This window comes from Acomys russatus, chromosome 11, assembly GCF_903995435.1.
Source record: "Acomys russatus chromosome 11, mAcoRus1.1, whole genome shotgun sequence".
Lineage (NCBI taxonomy): Eukaryota > Metazoa > Chordata > Mammalia > Rodentia > Muridae > Acomys > Acomys russatus.
The window spans coordinates 23,237,390-23,260,110 of record NC_067147.1 but is presented as its reverse complement, the minus strand read 5'-3'; the positions used below and the strand labels follow the sequence as shown (position 1 = coordinate 23,260,110).

General features: G+C 38.1%; 1 protein-coding gene across 2 annotated transcripts in view; it reads left to right on the top strand.

Annotated features, from left to right (window-relative positions):
• Adgrb3 (adhesion G protein-coupled receptor B3) overlaps positions 1-22,721 on the top strand; it is a 707,858-nt gene that overhangs the window by 277,421 nt on the left and 407,716 nt on the right. For both annotated transcript variants that reach the window (XM_051153002.1, XM_051153001.1), the window contains exons 8-9: positions 11,108-11,209; positions 11,560-11,666. In XM_051153002.1, coding sequence (XP_051008959.1) covers positions 11,108-11,209; positions 11,560-11,666 — 209 coding nt within the window. The remainder of the gene's footprint in view (positions 1-11,107; positions 11,210-11,559; positions 11,667-22,721) is intronic.

Sequence of the window (22,721 nt, the reverse complement as noted above, 5' to 3'; positions counted from 1 at the left end):
AATTGTGCTGAGCCTTCTTGGCCATAATAGATCACTGGGTTCATGTTTCATAACATTAATAGCTAGAGTGATGATAACATTTCTATGGCATCATCTCAATAAACTATGCAGTGGCTATGATTTTAATACCTACTATTTTGTAATCTTTAACTCTCTAAGAATTCTGTTATCTTTCAGACTAATTCATTGCATGGATTTTTAAAATAAAATCTATATTTTTATAGTTATAGTTTACAAAATTATCTAGTTCTTTTATAAATATATAAATGATAGGTATGAGATAGGAAAAATATGTGAATTTCCATAGTCAGTTTTTCAGTTTCCCCAAATCTCAACCTCACTTATTCTCTTTCATTAGAGTACTTCAAGGCAGTATACAGTAACCTGTCAAGCTGGGATTGGTCCCATAGGTCTAAAATTGTATTGAAGAACTGAGTGCATTTTCCCAGAAGGAGATGTGACCAGTAGTCCAAATCTCAAGTAGTTTTGTCCACTTACTCTGGTGCACCACCAAGCATTATTTTTCTACGTGTGTGACCACAGGAGTACATTTGGGAACCTACTTAAAACTAGCCATTGCTAAGATCATATACTAGGACAAACAAATCCAATATTCTTGGAAATTCTTTTGTGTGCTCTCAGACCTTCAATATTAAAGTTAGTTTCTCTTTTATTAAATTGGGTAAGAAATTAAAACTAAAGAAAACTTATTTGCTAGACTGAAATGGAGTTAAACAACACAGAGTACAGAATTTGCAACATGTATTAGAATACTGTCCAGACAGTACCTAGTACTGGTCCAGACATTGGTAAAATACTGTCCAGAGTTCAATTAGGCAGTCTATAATCACACACACACACACACACACACACACACACAAAGGCTGTGGTGTTTTCACTTCTGCACTCAACGATAACTTTTAAAAATATACAACTGATTTTTCACCAGAATACTAAAATGCTTCTGTAATTGGAGACAAAGCAAATATCTGCACTGAGCATGGCCTAGCTGCTTGACTGACCATGGGTCTCCACTTCCTCCTGTGTAGCTTCAGGTTCAGTACCTTTTTTCTACTTTGATTATTTGTTTAAAATGAAGACAATCATTCAGTTCTCTTCAAAATTGCAAGATGTTTGATAAATTTCAATACTTAATGTATTTAGAGGAGTCATTCCTGGTAGTGTTACAGGCACATAACTTAAAACAGATAAAGAGAATTTACTACAAGAAGACTAATTACAGCTTGGGGGATGTGTCTGTAATTGCCACTTGGGAGGTGGAGGCAGAAGGACCGTACACTCCAACTCCAATTGCGCTACATAGTATATGACTCTATTTAAAATGAACAAACACAACACCACATCAAACTTCACAAACTCCTTTACTTCAGACCTTAGCAACAGATTGACTTCTTCATGGTTCTATGTCCCAGGTCTGAATTAAGAGGAGGGAGCCCTATGAGCTCAGACTGACCTCTTTCACCTCCACCTCCAGCGGAACAAAGAACTCACAAAAGACAGTGCTTCATGATTTGCCAGCAAGTACAGTTTGAAACTGGGGGTCATGAGTAGTGCAAGTATTTTTCTTTCTTCTGCATGCCAGCTCTGTAGTTTAGAATCAATTTCTCTTTAATGCTGAAATTCTAGCACATGAAGGGAAAACTAATTTTCTACATCAAATTGATTTAAGCCCTGTATAATTTCTGCTATTTTTAAAAGACAGAAAATCAGTTTGAATAGACACATTAACAGTTAATCGCTAGGTAATTGCTACCTTGTTTTAAGGGAGCATGCTAACTACATACTTGTGACTTCCAAGTGCAGTTGTGTCTTACAAATGAGATTTTCCTGTAGCCCTAAGGCTGCTAAGCAGTGGATCTTGCAGCTGATGTGTAGTAGTTGTTATTGCAGTGTGTTAAGACTTAAACACACAAGAGCACTTCATACTGTAGAAAAATATTAAAATCCTTACTGTTATTTGTATATCTAGCCCGATCTGGTATTTTCTAATCCATAAGATAAACACAGATAGCATGCAAGAGCAATAATTAATGTGAACCATCAGCTCCTCATTTCCTCCTGAGCATGGTTTCTATGAACCAACTGAAAATTTAAATTATGATTTGAGGTTATAATGTAGTTAACATAACCCATTTCCCATCTTTTTCCTTTTGTTTGTACTTCCTTACTTTCCTTCATATCACTGGCCTCTTAGTTAATTAAATGCACACACACACACACACACACACACACACACACACACACACACACTCAATACTATGAATGTATGAAGTTACTTGTATGGTGTACATGTTTCCAGTGGTGACCATTTGGTATTAGATGACCAATGGTGTGTTCTTCCCTGGGGAAGACTATTTGTTCCTATTTTCCAAATTTGTTAGCTACCTGTAGTTCTCTGTATGAGTGTAAGGGCCTCTCTCTCTGTCTCTGTCTCTCTGTCTCTCTGTCTCTCCCTCCCTCCCTCTCTCTCTCTCTCTCTCTCTCTCTCTCTCTCTCTCTCTCTCTCTCACACACACACACACACACACACACACACACACACACACACACACCCTTTCCTTCCACATTAGCATGACTATCAGTGTTGTCCTTGTTCAACTCATATTTAGGCAGCCATATTGGGGAGACTTCTTGGGTGTAGAGTCTAAAATTTCTAGAAAACCTTCTTTTTCAGCAAACTCCTCGTTCCTTTGTCTCTTACAGTCTTTCCTCCCCTTCTTCTACAGTGCTCCCTGAGGCTGAGGTTCAGCAGTTGTATTTCAGATGTGTCCTTTGTGATTGGGCTCCACAGCTCTGCTTCTTAACCAATTATGGTTTTCTAAATAGTCTCTATCTGTTGCAACTCATTTTTATAATCTTTTGATATGCTCAGACATCTCAAATGAAAATTATTGTCATCATATCCTCCCCAGGGTATTTTCTGTCACATACTGGAGCTCAGGATGTAGCAGAGTAGACAGTTTTTTTTTATTTATTTATGATGCCTTCTTGCCTTTCCTATCCATTCGTCCATGGCGCTGAACATCTACTCTCCTGTGGAACCCATCAATGTCCTACTGTCACATCTTGTGATCCTTTGTCTCCACTTCAGTAGTATAATGGAGATACTCCAGGCCTCTTGGTCTTCAGTCTTGGTTTCCTGCACCCTAGTCTCCAAACTTCAAGTGTAGCACTTAAAATATAATACATTTCCTTGATTAATCCATCAAGACATATAATTAATCATTATTTTATAATATATTATATTACATATTATGTACATATATATTGCATTAATAAAATATATTATAACATCATATACTAAATAATTAATATATGACATAACATATAAAATTAATATGTAATATAATAATTAATCATATGCTAATCATTATTTCACAATAGCCTCATCTTTATGGGCCCTCATCCTGCACTCACTGACTTCTTAATACATGACTGCTCCTGCCCAACTTTTCAGTCCACCTACTCTGAACTGCCTAAGTTCTTAGAAAGTCCTGCTTTGCTTTAACTGTGAACCTGACAAGGCCTAGAGCCTCCTGAGGAGGCAGTCCCAACTGAGAGATTGCCCTGATCAGATTGACCTGTTGGCCTAGCTTCAAGGAATTGTCTTGATTGTAATTGATGTGGGATGGAGCAGCCTAATGTGAGCAGCAGCATAGGCGCACGGTAGGTCGAGGGCTATGTAAGAAAGCTCCCTTAGTATGAGCAGAGCAAGCCGGAGAGCCAGCAAAGCAGCATCACTTGGTAAGTTCTGCCTTGGAATTCTGGCTTGAGTTCCTGCTCTGACTTCTCTCAGTTGATGGACTATGACCTGGAAGCAGAAGCCTAATAAACTCTTTCCCCGCTGATTGTTCTCTGTCAGGGTATTTTATCAGTGCTATAGAAAGGAAACTAGAAAGTCCCCAGGTGCTTCAGTAAGTGGTTTCTTTGTTTGTTGAATGAGTGAATTCCAGAAGTACAACTAAGGTAAGACAAATAAATTGATAGTACAGTGGCTAAGGGTCTTCAGATTTGTATTTTAACACAGATAAATTTGCTTTTTGACTCCATTAAAATATAATCATCAGCCAAAAATGGTGGTGCACAACTTTAATCCCAGCATTCAGGAGAAAGAGGCAGGAAGATCTTCATGAGTTAGAGGCCAGCCTGATCAACAATGCGAGTCCAGGACATCTAGGGCATACACACACACACACACACACACACACACACACACACACACACACACACACACAATATGTATGCATATATGGGTCTTCATTTATTTCTGATTTAAAATGAAGAAAATGATTTAGTTATTTTCAAAATTAGCAAGATATTTGATGAATTTAAATAATATACTTGGGTAGAACATACTCATTCTGCTGGGGTGATTTTGATGTAAGAAGAATCATTCCTGGTGAGGACACCTGAATGTCTATCACCATCAAAGAACATGAGAAATTGGTTTGACATTGTCAGACGTGGAAACACTGGACTCCACCCTCTTTCTTTTATATCCGTTGTGTGCTGGGTTTCTGTCACCAGTGAATGCAATTAATCCAAGACTGCAGTGGTTTACAGTGAGGAAAACAGGGGATCTGTTGACCTCCCTTGGCATAAAAAATATTGGTATAGTTCTATTTGTTTGCTTTATGATTATAAATTAAACACTAAGCAAGTCAGGAATTGAGTACTGTGACTGCACCAAAAAATAGTTTTTAAGTGACTTTATCCTTTACCCTATTTAGAATGTATGCAAATCACATCAAGATATTTTACCCAGGAGTCCACAGACTTTTGGTCAGCTATAAACCCTAAGTCAATACTTGACACTCTGGAAATATTTGGACTAAGTAGGCAGCCTCTCTTTCTGCTATTAAGTAGAATGAATACTGTAATACCACTTTGTACATGTAAACACACACATGTGCACACACACACATGTGCACACACACATGTGTGCACCATCTATATTTAATGAGTCACCGTCAATCTCTGTTATTGTAGAACTTCATACTATTGAAAAATAGGTCTAGCCAGAACAGATAAATAAATGATCTAGGGAAAAATTAGCATACCAAGGTGATAGACACGTGCTTTGGAAAATGGAAAAGCAGAGGTTGGGATGAGTATTGCAGGAAGTGACTGAGATAGTGAGGTTCGAGTTAGGATTGAAGGTGGTGGTATGAGCCAGGCAGCTGTCCCAGGACAATGAGGAGGGGCAGGTAATACAGGAACAGCAGTGGGTGAGGTGTGATGTGAAGGCCTGGCGGGAGTACCAGACAAGAACACTGTTAGGAGGTCAGTGTAGCAATGGAGAATAATAGTAAGAGCAGAGATGAGGAAGTTGAGCTGAGGGAGCCTTGTCCCAAGGGTTTTATTGTCACAGCCCAAGTAAAGACTATTATACTTAAATAAACATAAGACGATCTGTTTTTTCCCTAAGCAGTAGGCCTTTTCAAAACATTAAGAATTGACACCCTTTGCCCCCAGCAGACAGCTGCTACACCTACCCACCTTGATTTTGAACATTAATTCAGATAACAGATGCAAAAGTAAAACAATTGTCCCTCTTAGCCCACCATTGCCATCTAGTGGTTAATATATGCAATGACCAGACATTCTGACCACACAGTGGACTGCAGGAAAGGGCACACACTGAAGGGACATGCCTTTCCCATAACACTAAGTGAAAAGGCTTTCTGAGACCACTACAAGGACAAGAAATCTCTCAGTGTTCAAAATCACCCCTATTGGTTTATATAAAGATTAAATCAGAAAATAGCTATAGCAATAGAATTTATAAAATGTATTCCAAAGGTCCTTGGAGGAACTGAAGGAAATTTGATGTGGAAAGCATTGAAAACAGAAGAGACAAATGAAATGAAAAGTGAAAGTTAATAAATAAAAGCAAACTGGAGAAGAACTGGACAGTACAGGCAGAACAAAACATTCAAGTGTAATCATCTTGTTAGATAAACTATCCTCAGCACACTTAAAACAGACTAGCTATTTTGTACAGTATTCTATTATGTAATATACTCAAATTTTATGGACTTTAAAACTTATTCTATTTATCTATCTTAAATTATTCAATTGGGGGTGGATATACATAAATACAATAATCATCTATTAACAATAGTGCCCAAAGTGGTAGCTACTTAAGTTTTTATTAGCTAACATTTAAATCTACTGCTCATATCCACTAACCATTTTTCTGGAACTCCTTCGTGGAATTTTGTCAGTGACTAATGTATTAGACAGTAAAAATAAGGGGCATTCTATCATCACTGATATTTCTAGATAGAAGTACTTGCTCATTGAAAATGATTTAATAAACATAGTTTTGGGACCTACTGTATGTAAAGTACTCTTGAAGTTTTTAATAGCATATAAAAGAAATAAACAAAGATAATTTACCATCCAAAAAGTACTATCTTGGAAGTGATACATGCACAGCCAAATGCTTTCAGTCCACTGTGAAAAATGCTAAATTTGTCTATTCTGTGCCTGAGACACTGAGAGAGGCTTTTTGGAGAAACAACCACTTAAGCACAAAGGAGGTGTGTTATACTTGTAAGTGTTACACTTGAGCCTTAGAGAACAAGCTGAGGGAAAGCTAGACTAAATCCAAGAGGCCTGGACCACTCCCTGTGATGCAAGGAAAAGCATTCACAAGAAGTACCTATAGGAAGGAGGTGGATTCCAAATCTACTGAGGAGGTAGAGAGGCCCAGTTCAGTGCTGGAGGAGAGGAAGCCAGAGGAAGAGAATATAAAAGTGAGGCTTCAACACCAACACCCAGTGTGCTACACCCCTACCGCCAGCAACTGATGGAGAGAGTGCTGAGGGAGAGATGGTGCCAAATTTGCCTTTGAGGTACCTAGGCACAGCTAGCTGTTATCAGAAACTAAGGTGGTATCATTAAACGAAGCTCAGAAACAAACCTGAGTTACGGATATGAGATGTTTAATAACTTTTTTATGTACTACCTATGTGAAACTTGTGGCTATAAGACTTGCCTATGCATGTTCACCTATCAAAACAGAAAACGGAATTTTACATTCACGAGGGAGAAGAGAGATGATTTTAAATAGAAGGTAGAAAAATATGAGCATGGAATATTTGGGTTTGAGCATTCATCCTGTGCAGCGAATGTATTGGAAAGTAATTGGAGTTGTTATAGATTAAAGTTGCCTTCAGCAACATTTTGTCATAGTGAACACACATACCTTTGTCCTGTCATGCCTGCAGTGCCATGGGGGAATGTCAAGCCATGAGGTGGCATCTCTGTACCTAGTTCCTCAGCTCTGAGGGAGAGCAGGCATAGTCCTTGATCCCTGGGTCCTCCTCATTCCTCTTCATCATTCACTGAACTCTCGAGTTTACTTTGTATACTCCAGTTGTTTTCCTACTGTCAGCCCAACCATCGTTCCTCAACCATCATGGTGCTATTGCCTTAGCTTCCGCAAAGGTCTTTGTCATCTAGTTTACATGAAATCAAATGGCTCTTAAGCTTGAAAACTGAAGTATTGCAGCCTTTGCCTGGCTACTTGGTAGCTCCATCACCTACAGTGCAGGTTTGCCGTCTCACACCATTGCACCACTCTTACTCATCCTATTGCCCCTACAGTCATGATGGTGTTTATGGTCTTTGCGTCCATTGTACCCTCTGTCTGGAGTACTTAACGGACCTCACACTGCTCATTTCAATTAAATGTCACTTCTTCCCAGAAGATTTTTACTTTTCAATCCTTCAGGTTTTTAGATTGAAATGGAAATTTCTGTTTAACGTATGAAATATTTTTTTCTAGTTGTAGTTAACTTTTTCTCGGCTTTTCTCCCCTTGACTGAAAGAGCCATGGCACAGTCTCCTTTCCTCTGCTATCCTTGCATACTGTTGGTTCTCTTTAAACAGGGCTTAGCACAAGCTAGGGAAGTGCAGCAGTAAACCAGTGAGCTTTGTCCCCTAATTCAATGGGAGGGAGGAAGTACTTGGGTAGGTGGCCAAGGTAGAAAGGATGACTAAGGGCAGTGCGAGGGAGGGCGAGTAGACATTTCTCTGATGTTTTGCATCATAGGGGAAAGTTTGACATATAATTCTCAGAGTTCAGAAATACAGGGAGAAGAAAAAGTAGTGACATGGGTTGTGGATGAGTCTTGAGTGTCAGCAAAAAAAATTTTTGATAACCAAATAAAAAACAGACCCAGTAGTCTGATTTGCTTGTCTGTAATCCATGACGAGGTAGGGCTGTGTGTGGTGGTACATGCTTTTAACAACAACACTAGGGAGGCAGAGGCCTGCAAATCTTTGTGAGTTCAAAGCTGGCCTGTTCTACAAAGCAAATTCCAGATCAGCTGGGGCAATGAGACTCTGCCTCAAAACAAACAAACAACAAACAAACAAAAGTCACAGAAGACATCTGAACCAAAGTGACAGAAACTACAGGTTTCTGCCTCAGAGCTGAAGGTAGGTGGCCTGTGTCCTCACATGAACACAGGAACCCAAGCAAAAGCTTTGATCCAGACCTCAGCTTGTCTTCTTAATGCAGTTTTAGAATTTCCTGACTATCCCTTTCCCATCATCTCTCTCTCTCTCTCTCTCTCTCTCTCTCTCTCTCTCTCTCTCTCTCTCTCTCTCTCTCTCTCTCTCTTTCCCATCATATCTCTCTCCCTCCCCCCTCTCTTTCTGTCTCTGTGTATGTGTGTGTGTGTGTATGTCTGTCTCTCTCTTTTTCTCCCTGTCTCTCTCCTTCTCTCTTTCTCCTGTATCTGTCTCTTTTTCTGGCTTGAAAATAAACATTACATAGTTCCATAGTGGTTTCATCTGGCTTTACCATCCTTTCCTGATGGGTGGCCTCCTTTTAGGAGACACATATTTGGACTTCTATTGCCAGCTGTGGGAAACATGTAGAAGCAGTCAAAGATGGAAGCACATTAGCGCCATGCGTTAGGAGCTAAAGCCGGCAGTCGTGAAAGTCTCATGGCTTGCCTCTGGAGGCCAGTAGTCTTAGCTATTTGGATGATGATGGCAGCAGTAAGTGATCCCCCTGCTGTTTCCTGAACTACCTGGGGAAAGAAAGGTGCAGAGAGGCTGTCCCATCCTTCCTTACATTGTACATTTTGGGGTGAATAACTGTTTCTTTGTGTTTATGATAGACCCACATCTGTGCGTCCCTATCATTCTCACAACAGATTCAATGACAAAACCCATTCTTGAGTCCCAGGATGAGACCCTGCTCGACCCAGTACAACACATGTTCACCGTGAAACAGCTGGTATACTTAAGGGGCCAGGAAGATGTGGTCTCATGCCTGATAGGGAAGAGCGCACAGCATGCCCTGGCCAGATGGCTTCTTTCCATGCAGTCACCCCTGGGTTCCTTTGTTTTCTTGTCTAAAGTTAACGTCTGATAAAGAGAACATTTGAATTTTTAAAAGTTTATTTGCCTCTTCAACTTTGTTTTTCCACATGGTATATCAGAGCAGTGTGCAACTCTAATTCATAGTTGGGGAAATTAAATGAGTTCAAGATATGAAACTCTAAATAAGGGCTTTGTGACTCAAGCAAAAAAAAAAAGATGACAATTGTTATTAATTTGGAAATTATATGAAGAGAGCACTGCCGGTAACACTGATGATCTTGCAGAGAACGTGGAGAAGATTGACACAGGAAAAATGGCACAAAGTGTTTGGTAGATGCCAGACAGAAAAAAAAGCTTGCTAATATCCTGGAGAAAGTAACTTCCAAAAGAAGGAATAAATCAAAGTTTAAAGTGCTTCAGGGAACATCCAGTGGGTTCAGACTGAGATGAACATATTAGATCTGGTGGCAGAACATTGGTGACACGAAGAAGGTACCATTTGATAACAGGCTGGTAGAACACATACATCGTCTGAATCATCTACGATGAGAAGACCTCGTAGAATGAAAACAATAGCATGTGCGCTTTAGTGAGAATCGAGAAGAAACACGTATTCGCTATAGAGGGAGAAGAATATCTTGTCTGATTTAAAGAAACAAAGAAGGTATTTGGAAAGCTCAAAGGAGGCTGCTGAGGAGTCAGAACACTAGGCTCCAACTTTTCCTGATGCCTCCCTGAACCCTGATCTAGAACCACAGGGGCCCTCTTCCTTGTGGCCCCATCACCTTATCTGGAAAGGAGATAGAAGGATGTGACTCCAAATTATCACAGGTTGCAAATAAAATACAACTTCGAGATCTAATGCGTGCAAGTGCATTTTTTTGATAAACTAAATACTGAAATGTAAAATGGGTTCATAAACTCTAGAGTAGAATGTACATTGTTGATAGTCATTATTTCATTATTCATTCTACAGACTAGAAAAGTTGTGTGCACACACATACAAACATCTGTAATAACAACTAATGGGAAAGGAGACTATGAATATGGAAAAAGAAAGGCGATCTATAGATTCAAGAGTTGGATGGAGAAAACAAAAGGGGGAAATAATGTGATTATATTATAAACTCAAAATATAAAAGAAATAATTAAAATACTAATTCAGTTTTATATATTATTATTAAATTTTCCCTTATAAATATTTGCTCTGTAAATAAATTGATATTATGAAATCAGTAAGGCATAATTAAATATGTTTTTGTATCTTGAACTGTGGATACAGCTCAGTGTTAAAGCACCTGCCTAGTATTGCTAGATTGGTATGTGTGTGTGTGTGTGTGTGTGTGTGTGTGTGTGTGTGTGTGTGTACCTATTTCTTAGTGTCATCAACAATTTCAAAGCAGAACTGACTTATTGGAGAGGTAGCATCTAAAAGTTCAATGCAGTTTGAAAGTTTTTTGATTAATGTTCTGTATATGTTCATTTATTTGAAACCCCCATTGACACTTCAATAAGCACATGTACACTATGAAGCTTTTAAAGAACCTGTGAGGGTTTAGAGACTGTTAAATGAGACATAGTGGTTCCCTCATAAGCACATCCAGAACATATCAGTAAATAAATTCTTTACAGAAAGGAAAGAATTCCACATTTGAGGAAGGTGTTTGAGAAATGTTTGTTTACCAACATTTGAAAACATAAACACTGCTGACGTTCATATTTCTGTATCTTTAAATTCCAGCACCTTATGAGATATGCCCAGAAGATTACCTTATATCAATGGTGTGGAAAAGGACTCCTGCGGGTGACCTGGCATTCAATCAGTGTCCACTGAATGCCACAGGTACAATAAGATGACCCACCCAGCCCAAATAAAGCTTTTATCCCAGAACTGCATGCTGCATTTGCTTAGCAAGTCGTGCCTTTGTCCTTGCTCTATAAATAAATCCGTCTAATAAGCAGTTGATAGAACAGTTTTAGGAAAATGGAGTTGACGAAGACTTCAAAAATGTTGCTGATGCATTGCTTCCTCGGTATAACTCATAAATTATAAAAAAAATATTCAAAACAACAATTTCATGTGAATGTTTCCTAAACCAAAAAGAAAACCCAGACTGTAGCCTGCCTTCCAATGCCTGCAATGCCTTCTAGCATCCTGCTATAATGCTTCTCTCTGTTCTTTGTGACACGCAGGCACCACTAGCAGACGCTGCTCTCTCAGTCTTCATGGAGTGGCCTTCTGGGAACAGCCGAGCTTTGCAAGATGCATATCCAATGAGTACAGACACTTGCAGCATTCAGTAGGTGCAAAGCCAGCTTTAGTACTTGCTCTGTTTATTTTTTCATAATGATCACTATGTGAGAATTTAGCCTTCTGTTGTATAATCAAATCAGTAAAAATCTCTGAAGAAATGCCCCAAGGAAAAACGGATGTGTTAGGAAGCTGATATCTGTGACTCTGATCTAAATTGTTTTGTTCCTCGAGCTTGGGTTTTTACGGATGCAGGCAGTTTAAATGAAAATCTAAAATTTATTCCTTGTCTGATGGGAGAAAGGCCCAAGCAAAAATATTTCTCAGATTCATATGTAAGAGATCAACCAAGTATCATGATTGATTCAAGTCTTCATTAATTACTACATGATTATCTCAAAACACTACATTTTTAAGTTAAACTCTTTTCCCTTTCAGTAACTGAAGAATGACAAAGCTGGGTTACTTAGGTACCAAATTTCTCATGCAATTTAAAAGATGAAGAAAGTGATCATTCGTTGCACCATAAATAATTACTCACAATGGATCATGTGGCCAATTTTTCTAAAAATGGATCTTTCCCCCCAGAAACCATTGAATTATTCACAGAATATGATATTCAAAATAGCAATCCCTTTCCTGTATTCTAAATTCTAGCTCCTTATGAAATATGCCAGAAGATTATCTGATGCCAATGGTGCAGGATATTTTGAGCGCAATTAAGTGTTGCTTGGTCTGGTTCAAGTACAAGTCATTGTCATTATTCAGAGGCTGCTGTCATTTCATCCTGGCAGCATGAAGTCCTCCACACAGAGGCAAGGTGAACACTGTGGAAAATACAAAGAAAAACCAAGCAGGAACCAAGCACAGTGTTGTTACGAGCCTCCATGCTTTACTAGACTTATGTTTCCTTTCATGTTCTCACTGTAGGTCAAAAAAATCACACAAAGTGAAAATATTCTTGCTTCTATATGAAAAGAGTATAGTATGCAATAACTGCCCAAACTAATATAATAAATTCTTATTTAATTACCACAAAAACAGAATAATAATTTTAGAGAATCTAAATCCAAATGCTGTCTAAAGCATTGCGTTCACATATCAAATTAGTAATTATCAGAAATGTAATTGATGGCTGGGCAGTGGTGGTGCACGCCGTTAATCCCAGCACTTGGGAGGCAGAGGCAGGTGGATTGCTGTGAGTTCGAAGCTAGCCTGCTCTACAAAAACGAGGCCAGGACAGTCAAGGCTACACAGAGAAACCCTGTCTCGAAAAACCAAAAAAGGGGGGGAAAAAAAAAAGAGGAGGGAAATGTAATTGATAATCATTTAAATGCATAAAGTCTTATATTTCTTGTACACACAAAATATGTCTTTATAAAATATATAACTAAGTTATTATTTGGCTACATGGAGCTTTATTTATATGCTATTTAAATATATAATAAAAAATACACAATTTTTTTGTTTTCTATATAACCAGATAAATGTAAATTCTGTTGCTGATTTAATATGTAAAAATATTACAATACATTCAGTTTTGCAATTTTTAACTGTAGTTTTTGTAGCATGTGTACTATATATATACTTTTATACATAATGATAGATATAACATAATATATATGTTAATTTTATGACAGAATATATGGCTATAATATGTAAACTCTCTTTCTATAATATCTATCACTGATTCAAACCATTATATTCTAGAATTATTAACAAAATAATTATATCAATTAATTTTACATGAGTTATCTTTTCCTAATGTTAGATATACTACTTTAATCTGGTTGGATTCTTTGTTTCTTTTTATTTATGTCTATTTGTTTTTATTTTGTTTTTTGTTCAATAATACTGAGGTTAGGTCTCAGTACTTCATACACTTTAGGCATATGTTTACCAATGTGTGATATCACCAGCTTAAAAAATACTAAATATGTCTAAATACAATTTTTAATGTGGTAGTAAATCAAACAGTGCAGGAGTTAAATAAATAATAAGACAATCCTTACATATTAGTTAAAATGAATATCACCTTTTCATAGTGAATTTTTGCTCTCAGTATTTTTGTGTAGAGCAATGAATGATTTACATTCTTTAAGTACAGATTATCAATAATGGAAGCCAATACACTCTATGAAGTAAAAGACATGACATCTCAAAACTATGCATCCTGTAAAAATACCACATCTAAAAAGCTAATAACCATCTGTGCATATATTTCCCTGTTAAGAGACCATCATCAACTATGTGTTAACCCCTCTTAGTTCAGAAAGTGAAGATCTTCAAGATGCAATCTATTTAGGTGAGAAGAGGAGTTACATCCCGGGCACAATTGTTCTAAGACTTAGTCTCTCTGATTTAAGTCACATAACCATGTGAGATTTTGATTAGAAAGCATCTGTCCTAGACTATAGAATTGAATGCAGCATGTCTTCAAGATAGTCCACATTCAACAATAAAAGAAAGAAAACTAAGAGGAGAGACCAAAGATTGATGTTGCAAATATTTGACACATAAATTATGATTACATATATATATATATATATATATATATATATATATATATGAGAATACACATAGGTATAAGTGCATAAATATACTATCTATAAATATAAAAATACAGACTTAAGATGCATATGAACACAACCTAATGCTTATTGATGTATCCTGACTTTCATTTTTACATGTTCAGATTATGTAAGATGAAGGATCTTTCTGTGTTTTATGTGACACTTGTCTTACAGTCAGCCTCAATATCCAGAGTATACAGAGTCAGTGAAAGAGAGGCGATCAAGTTCTCTTAAGACTCACACTCCTTTGTGCCCCTAAGCTCAACTTTGAGAATTAAAGCTCAATAGTGCTTATGGTATAGAACAGTTGAGACTTCCACAAGCCATAATTACTCTAGAGATGGCATAGAATTCATCACTTCAGTGTTTAGCCTTTGATGGATTTTATTTCTTATATTTTTATATTAATAAGGCCAATTAAATTGTAATCAATTATTCATAGTATACTGCAGGGGTTTCTTTGAAATAGATAGGATGATATTTTCTAACCTTTCAACATATAAATAATAGTATATGTTGCAAACACACATAGGCACAGTGTATGTGTGCACCAGTTTCATTAATAAGGAAGCAAAGGCTCATTTTGAGATGCAAATTTATCATTATAAGCAATAGCTGAGTATGTCTTATATACTCTCAACTATAAGTGGTTATAACAGACAAAATTGGTCCATTTATCAGTTTAAAGTATAAATTCAATGATCAATCATGCTGAACAATTAGTTTAAGTTATTTAATTTAGTAGTAATAGGCAGGCCATTTTAGTCATTATTTTCTAATGTAGAATACAGTGCTTAGTATAGAGTATAGATATTCCAAAAAGGCTTATTTTCTTATTTACAGTGAGCTATTGGTAACCTATGAGTTCTGATGTATCATTTTCTTCATAGTAATTTTTAATCCTTGAAATTAGTACAGATTACCATACAAATGCAGGTTTTGTTTTCAGTCCGATAATTTGTAGAAATTCAGAGTAACTGGCATCACCACACGATGAACTTCTTTGGTTGTTCCAGAATGGCCCCTACCAACTAACACCTATGAAGGTTTCTTAGAGACTTGTGAGATTCAAAGGGAAACCTCATTATTAAAATGTTTTCTTAGACTTCATAAACACATATGCATACACTACTCTTTCATTTTCATCTCTTTTCCTTGCACACACACACACACACACACACACACACACACACACACAAACACTCGGCCCTGAAGAACCAGACTTTAGAGATTTGTTGAAATGTATATCCTTTCAAGTGAATGAACCTTAGAGCAAAGGGAGTGAAGCATGCTTACCGAGGTTTTCTCTAAAATTATCAGGCAGATATGTTACTCCCCTTTTCCTGTAAAAGAATGAATGTTGGCATGAAGAAGGTCTGAAAAAGTCTAACAAATGTATTGTAATGGAAGCCCCTTTAGACAGATATAGGAGATACAGGTATAGAATGTTGTTTTAATTCTGTTCCTGAATTTCTGTTCCTATTGTTGCTAAACATACACATCGACTTTGAATGCTTTATCTTGTCATTGAAAGTTTGGCTCCCTAGTAAGGGATATTTAAGAGTCTGAGCCTTGATATAAGGGCATTATTTTTCCTCTGCTTTCACCGATTGTATTTTAAAAAGAGAGCTAGAGAGCTAGAGCAGAGAAGAATCAGACCAAAAATGAGAAACCAAGACAGGGGATGAGAATATACAAAGATAGAGCATGAGAATAGGGTTGTTGGGGGTTATTTTTGTTTTGTTTTTTTCGTTTTTTGTTTTATTTGTTTGTGTTTTGCCCTCATGTTCTTTATCTATGGGTGAATTTTTTTCTTCATTGACACAATCTCCACCAACGCGCGCACGCGTGCGCACACACACACACACACACACACACACACACACACACACACACACACACACACACACACACATGTCACAAACTTGCCAACCTTTCAGCACATTACCTAAGAGGGCTGATCAGTAGTGACGCTTGTTAAGCGTTATAATCATATAGAAGTTCTCATTACTGGGTCAATAAGACATCACTTGAAGCCCATTAGCTGGGGCTGATATCAGTTTATAGTATGTAGTCTGTTATTGTCAACTGTTATCTATACTAACTACAACATTGATTGTCACCTACACTCACGTATTCATGCTTGCATTCTTCTCTCTTAAAGGTACATAGACACTCTTGTGCTATTGAGAACCAAGCATTTTATTGCTCTATCTCCCCTCGAGTGCACATAATTATTACAGTATTCAGCAATGCCAAAGAAAGCTGAAAAGCATAACTTCTTCTTAAATTTTTTAAAATGTATTACAATTTATTCACGTTACATCCTGATTGGTATCCCCTTGCTCTTATCTTCCTGTCCCTGGTCTCTCTCTCTCTCTCTCTCTCTCTCTCTCTCTCTCTCTCTCTCTCTCTCTCTCTCTCTCTCTCTTCTGCCTTATATCCCTCCCCTAGACCTCTATGGGAGGGGGGGCTCCTCCATAACCATCTGACCTCAGCCTATAAGGTCTCACCAGGATAGCCTGCATCACTCCTTCCCCCTTCCTCTGTGTATTCTATTTTTTAAGCTAAACACCTATATTTGTTTATGTGTATTATGTTTGAGTTTCTCTCTCTCTCTCTCCCTCTCTCTCTCTCTCTCTCTCTGTATCTCTCGTGTCTGTGTGTGTGTGTGTGTGTATTGCATGTGTCATTGTACACAAGCACTAGCTATCATGTGTGGAGGTCAGACAAGAATGTACAGAAGTTCAGTGTCTACCGTGTGGGCCTCCAGGATCTAACTGACATAATCAAGCTGGGGAGCAAGCACCTTTACCCACTCAGCCACCTCGCTGACCCACATCTGCATTTTAGAAACATTCATCCTAGCTCTTCAGCATATAGATACTGTAACATAGGATGCCATATTATGAGATGCCCAGTAGTTAGATAAGTAACTCAATAGCACTATCAAGTGAATAACTTTGATCTTAAAAATATGGCTAAATCATTAATTGAATTAAAAGAAATATATTTAGATTATTGTTTATGGAAAGAATCTTTGTATATAATTATCTGTTAGTTGAAGGCACTCAGAATTTTGAGAACCTTTAATATAACTTACAGATGGACTGTAGGAGTTGCTGATGAAATAATATATAAATATCTGATATATCAAGTGTGTCATTTACAAAGAGTAACTAAGATAGAGCCTCCCCCCCCCCTTTTTTTAGGATTGAGACAATGGAGGCAACAGTAGCTGCCAGTGGGGCATAAAATGGAAAGTGGCATAAACAATTTACTGTAGAAACATGGTTCTCTCTAAACCATGACCATCCTGCATCACTGCCCTCTATATAAAGACCAAGAAGGATTAGTTCAGAACTATAAAAAAAAAAAAAACCAAAAACCCAACAATTTCATATGTATTCCTATTCTTGCAACTGTTAAGTTTGTCTTTGAAGCAAGTATCTCTCAGTGTTACACTGTCAACAGGCATGATTACTGATACTTATAATTCTAAATGAGAATACCAAATTTCACACACACACACACACACACACACACACACACACACACTCATACACAACATTTCTGACATTGATGGCTAAATTAAGGAGATTTATAATTATTTCCCATAGGAATTGAACTATTTGCCCCACCCTATTTTATTGCATAAAACTACATATAAAAATATACTTGACAAATAGTTTTATAAATATTTAAGTGCCATATTCCAAGATTGTTACTACTGTTTACATAATTAGAAGTACCTCAACAATGTAGTATATTTCTTTTTTAGTGGCAAGTATTTATTTAAATACTGTATTAATTTTTTTATTAAGTTTATTTATTTATTCAATTTACATCCCAACAGCAGCTGCTCCTTCCTCTCCTCCTGGCCCCACCTTTGCATCCTCGTCCCCCTTTCCATTGTCTCTTTCTTTTCAGAAAATGGGAGCCCTATCCCACCCCATTAACAACTCACCCCAACACTTCAAGTCTCATCAGGACTCAGTGCATCCTCTTCCACTGAAGCCAGGCTAGGCAGTCCAGCTAGGGGAAAGTGATCCACTAGCAGGCAACAGACTCCATGTCAGAAAAAGCCCCCGTTCTACTTGCTAGGGGACTCACAAAGGGGACAAGCTGCCCATCGGTTGCGTATGTACGTTATGGGGCCTAGGTCTAGACCATGCATGCTCTTTGACTGGTGCTTCAGTCTCTTTAAACCTCCATTAGCCAAGGTTAGCTGGACTCTGTTGGTCTTCTGGTGGAGTTCTTTTCCCCTCTGTGTCTATCCTTACCCCCCCACCACATACACTTCTACAAGGCTTGATGAGCTCCCCCCATGTTTCGCTGTGAGTCTCAGGATCTCTTTTGATCAGCTGCTCCATGGAGCCTCTCAGAGGACTGTTATGCTAGGCTCCTGTCTGCAAGCATAGCAGAGTATATTTAATAGTGTCAGGGTTTGGCTCCCTACCATGGGGTAGGTTTCAGGTTGAGTCTGGCATTGGTTGGCCAGTCTCTCAAGCTCCGCTACCTCGTTTATTATTTATTTATTTGTTTGTTTATTTATTCACCACCCTGTCCCACCATCCCTCCCCCCTCCCCTCCCCTATGCCTCAGAAGAGGGGAGGACCCCCATCCCATCCACCCCAACTCATCAAGTCCTGTCAGGACCGAGCATGTCCTCTTCCCTTGTGGTCTGGCAAGGCAGCCCTCTGCATGAGGGGAATAATTGAAAAGCTGTCAAGATAGTCCATGAGAGAGCACCTTAGTAGGTGACCTACATGTAGCCTGAGCTGCCCATCAGCTACATCTTTGTAGAGGGCCTAAGTCCAGTTCATACAAAGTCCTTGATTGGTGCTTCAGTCTCAGCAAGCCCCTCCAGGCCCTGGTTAGTTGGCTCAGTTGGTCTTCTTGGGGAGCTCCTGTCACCTCCAGGTTCTTTTCTCCTCCCCACCCCTACTTTTCTACAAGGCTCCCTATGCATTGCCCATTGTTTGGCTGTGAGTCTTAGCATCTGTTTTGAGGGACTGCTGGGTAGAGCCTCTCAGAGGATAGCTCTACTTGACTCATGTCTGCAAGCCTAGCAGAGTATTGGTAATAGTATCAGGGAGTTGTTTTCTTCCATGGGGTGGCTCTTCGGTTTGGGCCAGGCAATGGTTAGACTTTCCCTCAATCTCTGCTATATCTGGTCTATATTTATCCCTGCACATCTTATAGGCAGGGTGAATTTTGACTAGAAATTTTGGTGGGTATGTTAGTGTTCCCTTCCCTCTATTAGAAGACTTGTCTAGTTAGAAGGTATAATCTTCAGTCTCTATGGCCCCTGTTACTAGAAATCTCTGCTAGAGTCCCTCTCATATCCCTCCATACCATACCAGAGCTTATCCAGACTTAGATCTCTAGTTTTCTTAGAGACGACCCCCTCCTTTTCCCTTCTCTCTCCCATTCCTCTCATCTCCTGCCACTGTTCTCTACACTTCTGATCCCCACCATCATTTCTCTCCCACACCATCTCCTCCCCAGTTCCCTCTCTTCATTCACACTTCCACTGTCTATTCTATTTCCCTTGCTGAGTGAGATTCAAACAACATCCTTTGGACCCTCATTTTTACTTAGCTACTTTGGGTCTGTGGGTTGAGGTATGGTTATCCTGTACTATGTGGCTAATATTTGCTTACAAGTGAGTACATACCATGTGTGCCTGTCTGGGTCTGGGTAGTATATTTCTTAAAGTTTTATATTTCTTGTGTTGTTTATTCAAGTGAAATATATTTAATCCTTTTGAAATATGTAGAATTGGGAATGATATCTAAATAATTAGATGGTTTGGGAGTTTGAGTAATTTTTGATAAAATTATATTGTAAACTATATGTTAATTATGATAATATCCAAGAGATAGACTTAACTCAGATTGCTATTAGTAATTTCTTGATACAAGCGCTACTTAGGAGCTCTGGAGTCTCGTTACACAGCTAATATGACTGGGTTTCTGTGTCTACATGTAGAACTGTGTATGCCTATGGTACCTTTAAGAATCACAATAATGGCTCTCAGAGGAAGAGGAAGCAGGCTACCAGGATGAGACCTGATAGGCTGTGATCATATGGCAGGGGAGGAGGTCCGCTTTTGTCATCACAGACCTAGGGGAGAGGAATAGGGTGAAAGAGGGAGGGAGGAAGAACTGGAAGGTACAACGGGATAACAATTGAGATGTTATCTGAAAAAATTACTTTTAAAAAGAATCACATTAAAACCTAAATTTCTTATAAAGCATTTCTAGTCACATACTGGCCATATGGAAGGTACTTGGCACATTGTGTAATATTTTCTAATATTTATTTTAAAAGATGGAAAGTAAATAACCTTAAGTCTAGGCTCTTACATTTTTATAAACTCAGAATTCCAAATTCCCAAGTTTCTAAATCTAAGCACATGGCTGGATGCCTTTTAATAATTAATTTATTTCTATCTTTTGGTTTTATAGAATAATTCTATCGTTTCCTACCTTCTGTTTTCTTCCTCTCAACATTCCCATACACAACTCCATGATCTCTTTCAAATTCATGGCCATTTTCTTCATTAATTGTTGTTATGCGCACACACATATATATATATACACATAAATACTACATATGTCTAAAAACATAAATACAACTGCTCTGTTTGTATAATTTTACTTATATGTATACATTTTTAAGATCATTGGTATGGAATAACTAATTGGTGTGTTCTCTTGAGAAGACTATTTCTAAATGGCAATTCTGTCATGGAAATGTTTTCCAATATTATATATATATATTTTTTTTTTTTGCATTGAATGGTTATCAACTGCCACCTTTACCTTGTAAACACTTTAGTCTCACAGTTGCACAAAGCAAAAGGAAACCTTTCTTTACCCTTACTTAGTTTATAGCAGGCACATAAACAGGCACTTCTGTGACAGACTGCATGAGCGAGACTGTAGGGTTCTCAAAGACTGAACTACAAGACCTTCAGGAGTTCAGAGGCTAGTGGCATGGATGAGATCATGATAAAAAATGACAACAATATAAGATAAAGCAAGATTACTTTCAGGAGGCATGAAGGGAGAAAGCAAAACAAAATAGAACAAAAAAGGGTAAGTTGCAGAGTATGAGCCTTGGGCACTTGCTGGAGGCTAAGGTTCCCTCATGGGAAATGTTTGCTGGATCATCTTCTACAGAAGAAGAGCGACTCTACTGAGGCTCCAGCAATAACCATATACCTTGTTGTTACCCTGGCTTGAGAGATAAGAAAAACTATGTGAACTCTCAGACCTAGAGCATTTCTATAAACTATGTGACTCAGAGATTTGAGAAAGAGAAAGAAAAGAAATCACTTTTCAGAAACGGAAAGTTCTAGCCTGAACTTAGAGCAGATGGAATTAGCATGATATTCAGCAAGAATTGAAATAGGACCATCCAGTGGGCTTGAGGGCTCCCCTGCTGGAGAAACACAATGGCAACTGGTCCACAAGATACTTTACAAACCCTGGATTAGGGTCTCAAAGCATGAGAACGTTCCATATGATTACAGTAATTATACATCATATTAGCTGCATCCCATAGAGAAACCCCAGCACATGTAGAAATCAGGAGAGCTAGAGGTGTGCATATATATATGTGTGTGTGTGTGTGTGTGTGTGTGTGTGTGTGTGTGTGCGTGTGTGTGTGTGTGTCTAAATAAAGGGATGAGAGATAGACTAGAAAACATGGTTAAATATTAGAAGGGAATGTAAAAGATTAAGTGTAACATTTAGTAATATGTAATTGAGCTTCCCATTGCTGTGGCAAATATCTGGGGAAGCATCGCTTTGAATGAGGAACAACCCTCCTGGCTCAGTTTCTCACCGTGGTTGTCTCTGGTATTATTGCCCAGAGCTGAACACCACGATTATGACAGGGACCATTGGATGCAATAAATCTGCCCATCTTGTGTTAAATAAAAATTCTAGAACGCAGACATGATTGTGCCACTAACAACAAATGTCCCAAACACATTCTCCCTGACATTTCTAAAACCACAATCCATTGAGTCTTACCTCCTAAAATTTCCAGCAGCTTCTAAAATACCAGCACAAGCTAGAAGCTGTCTCATATTTGAGCTCAGGTGGGTAAGGGGGATTTTATATCCAAAGTATAACAAAATTGGATATATTCTCGCTGCTGTCAATAACTAGAATAATTAGCCCATTAAGGCCAGATGAAAAACAATTACTGAACTGGATGTAAAAGACAAAGTTCTAGAGCGGTAAATGTTATCTGATCAAAGAGAAAATAGGAATCAGAAATAAATTAAATCCTCACAAGAGCAATCTATTAACACAATCACAACAAAGGGACTTCCCTCCTTTTGACAGACAAATAAATGATCCTAGAAAACAGAAATTCATCCAATCTTCATAAATAATAAGTGAGAGAATCACAATTACAGGCTAGGTTTTATACCTGAAGCTATTTTGAAAACTCAGTAGATAGCAAGATTTCGAAGAATGATTGCACCCTGCACACACAATCGGTAAACT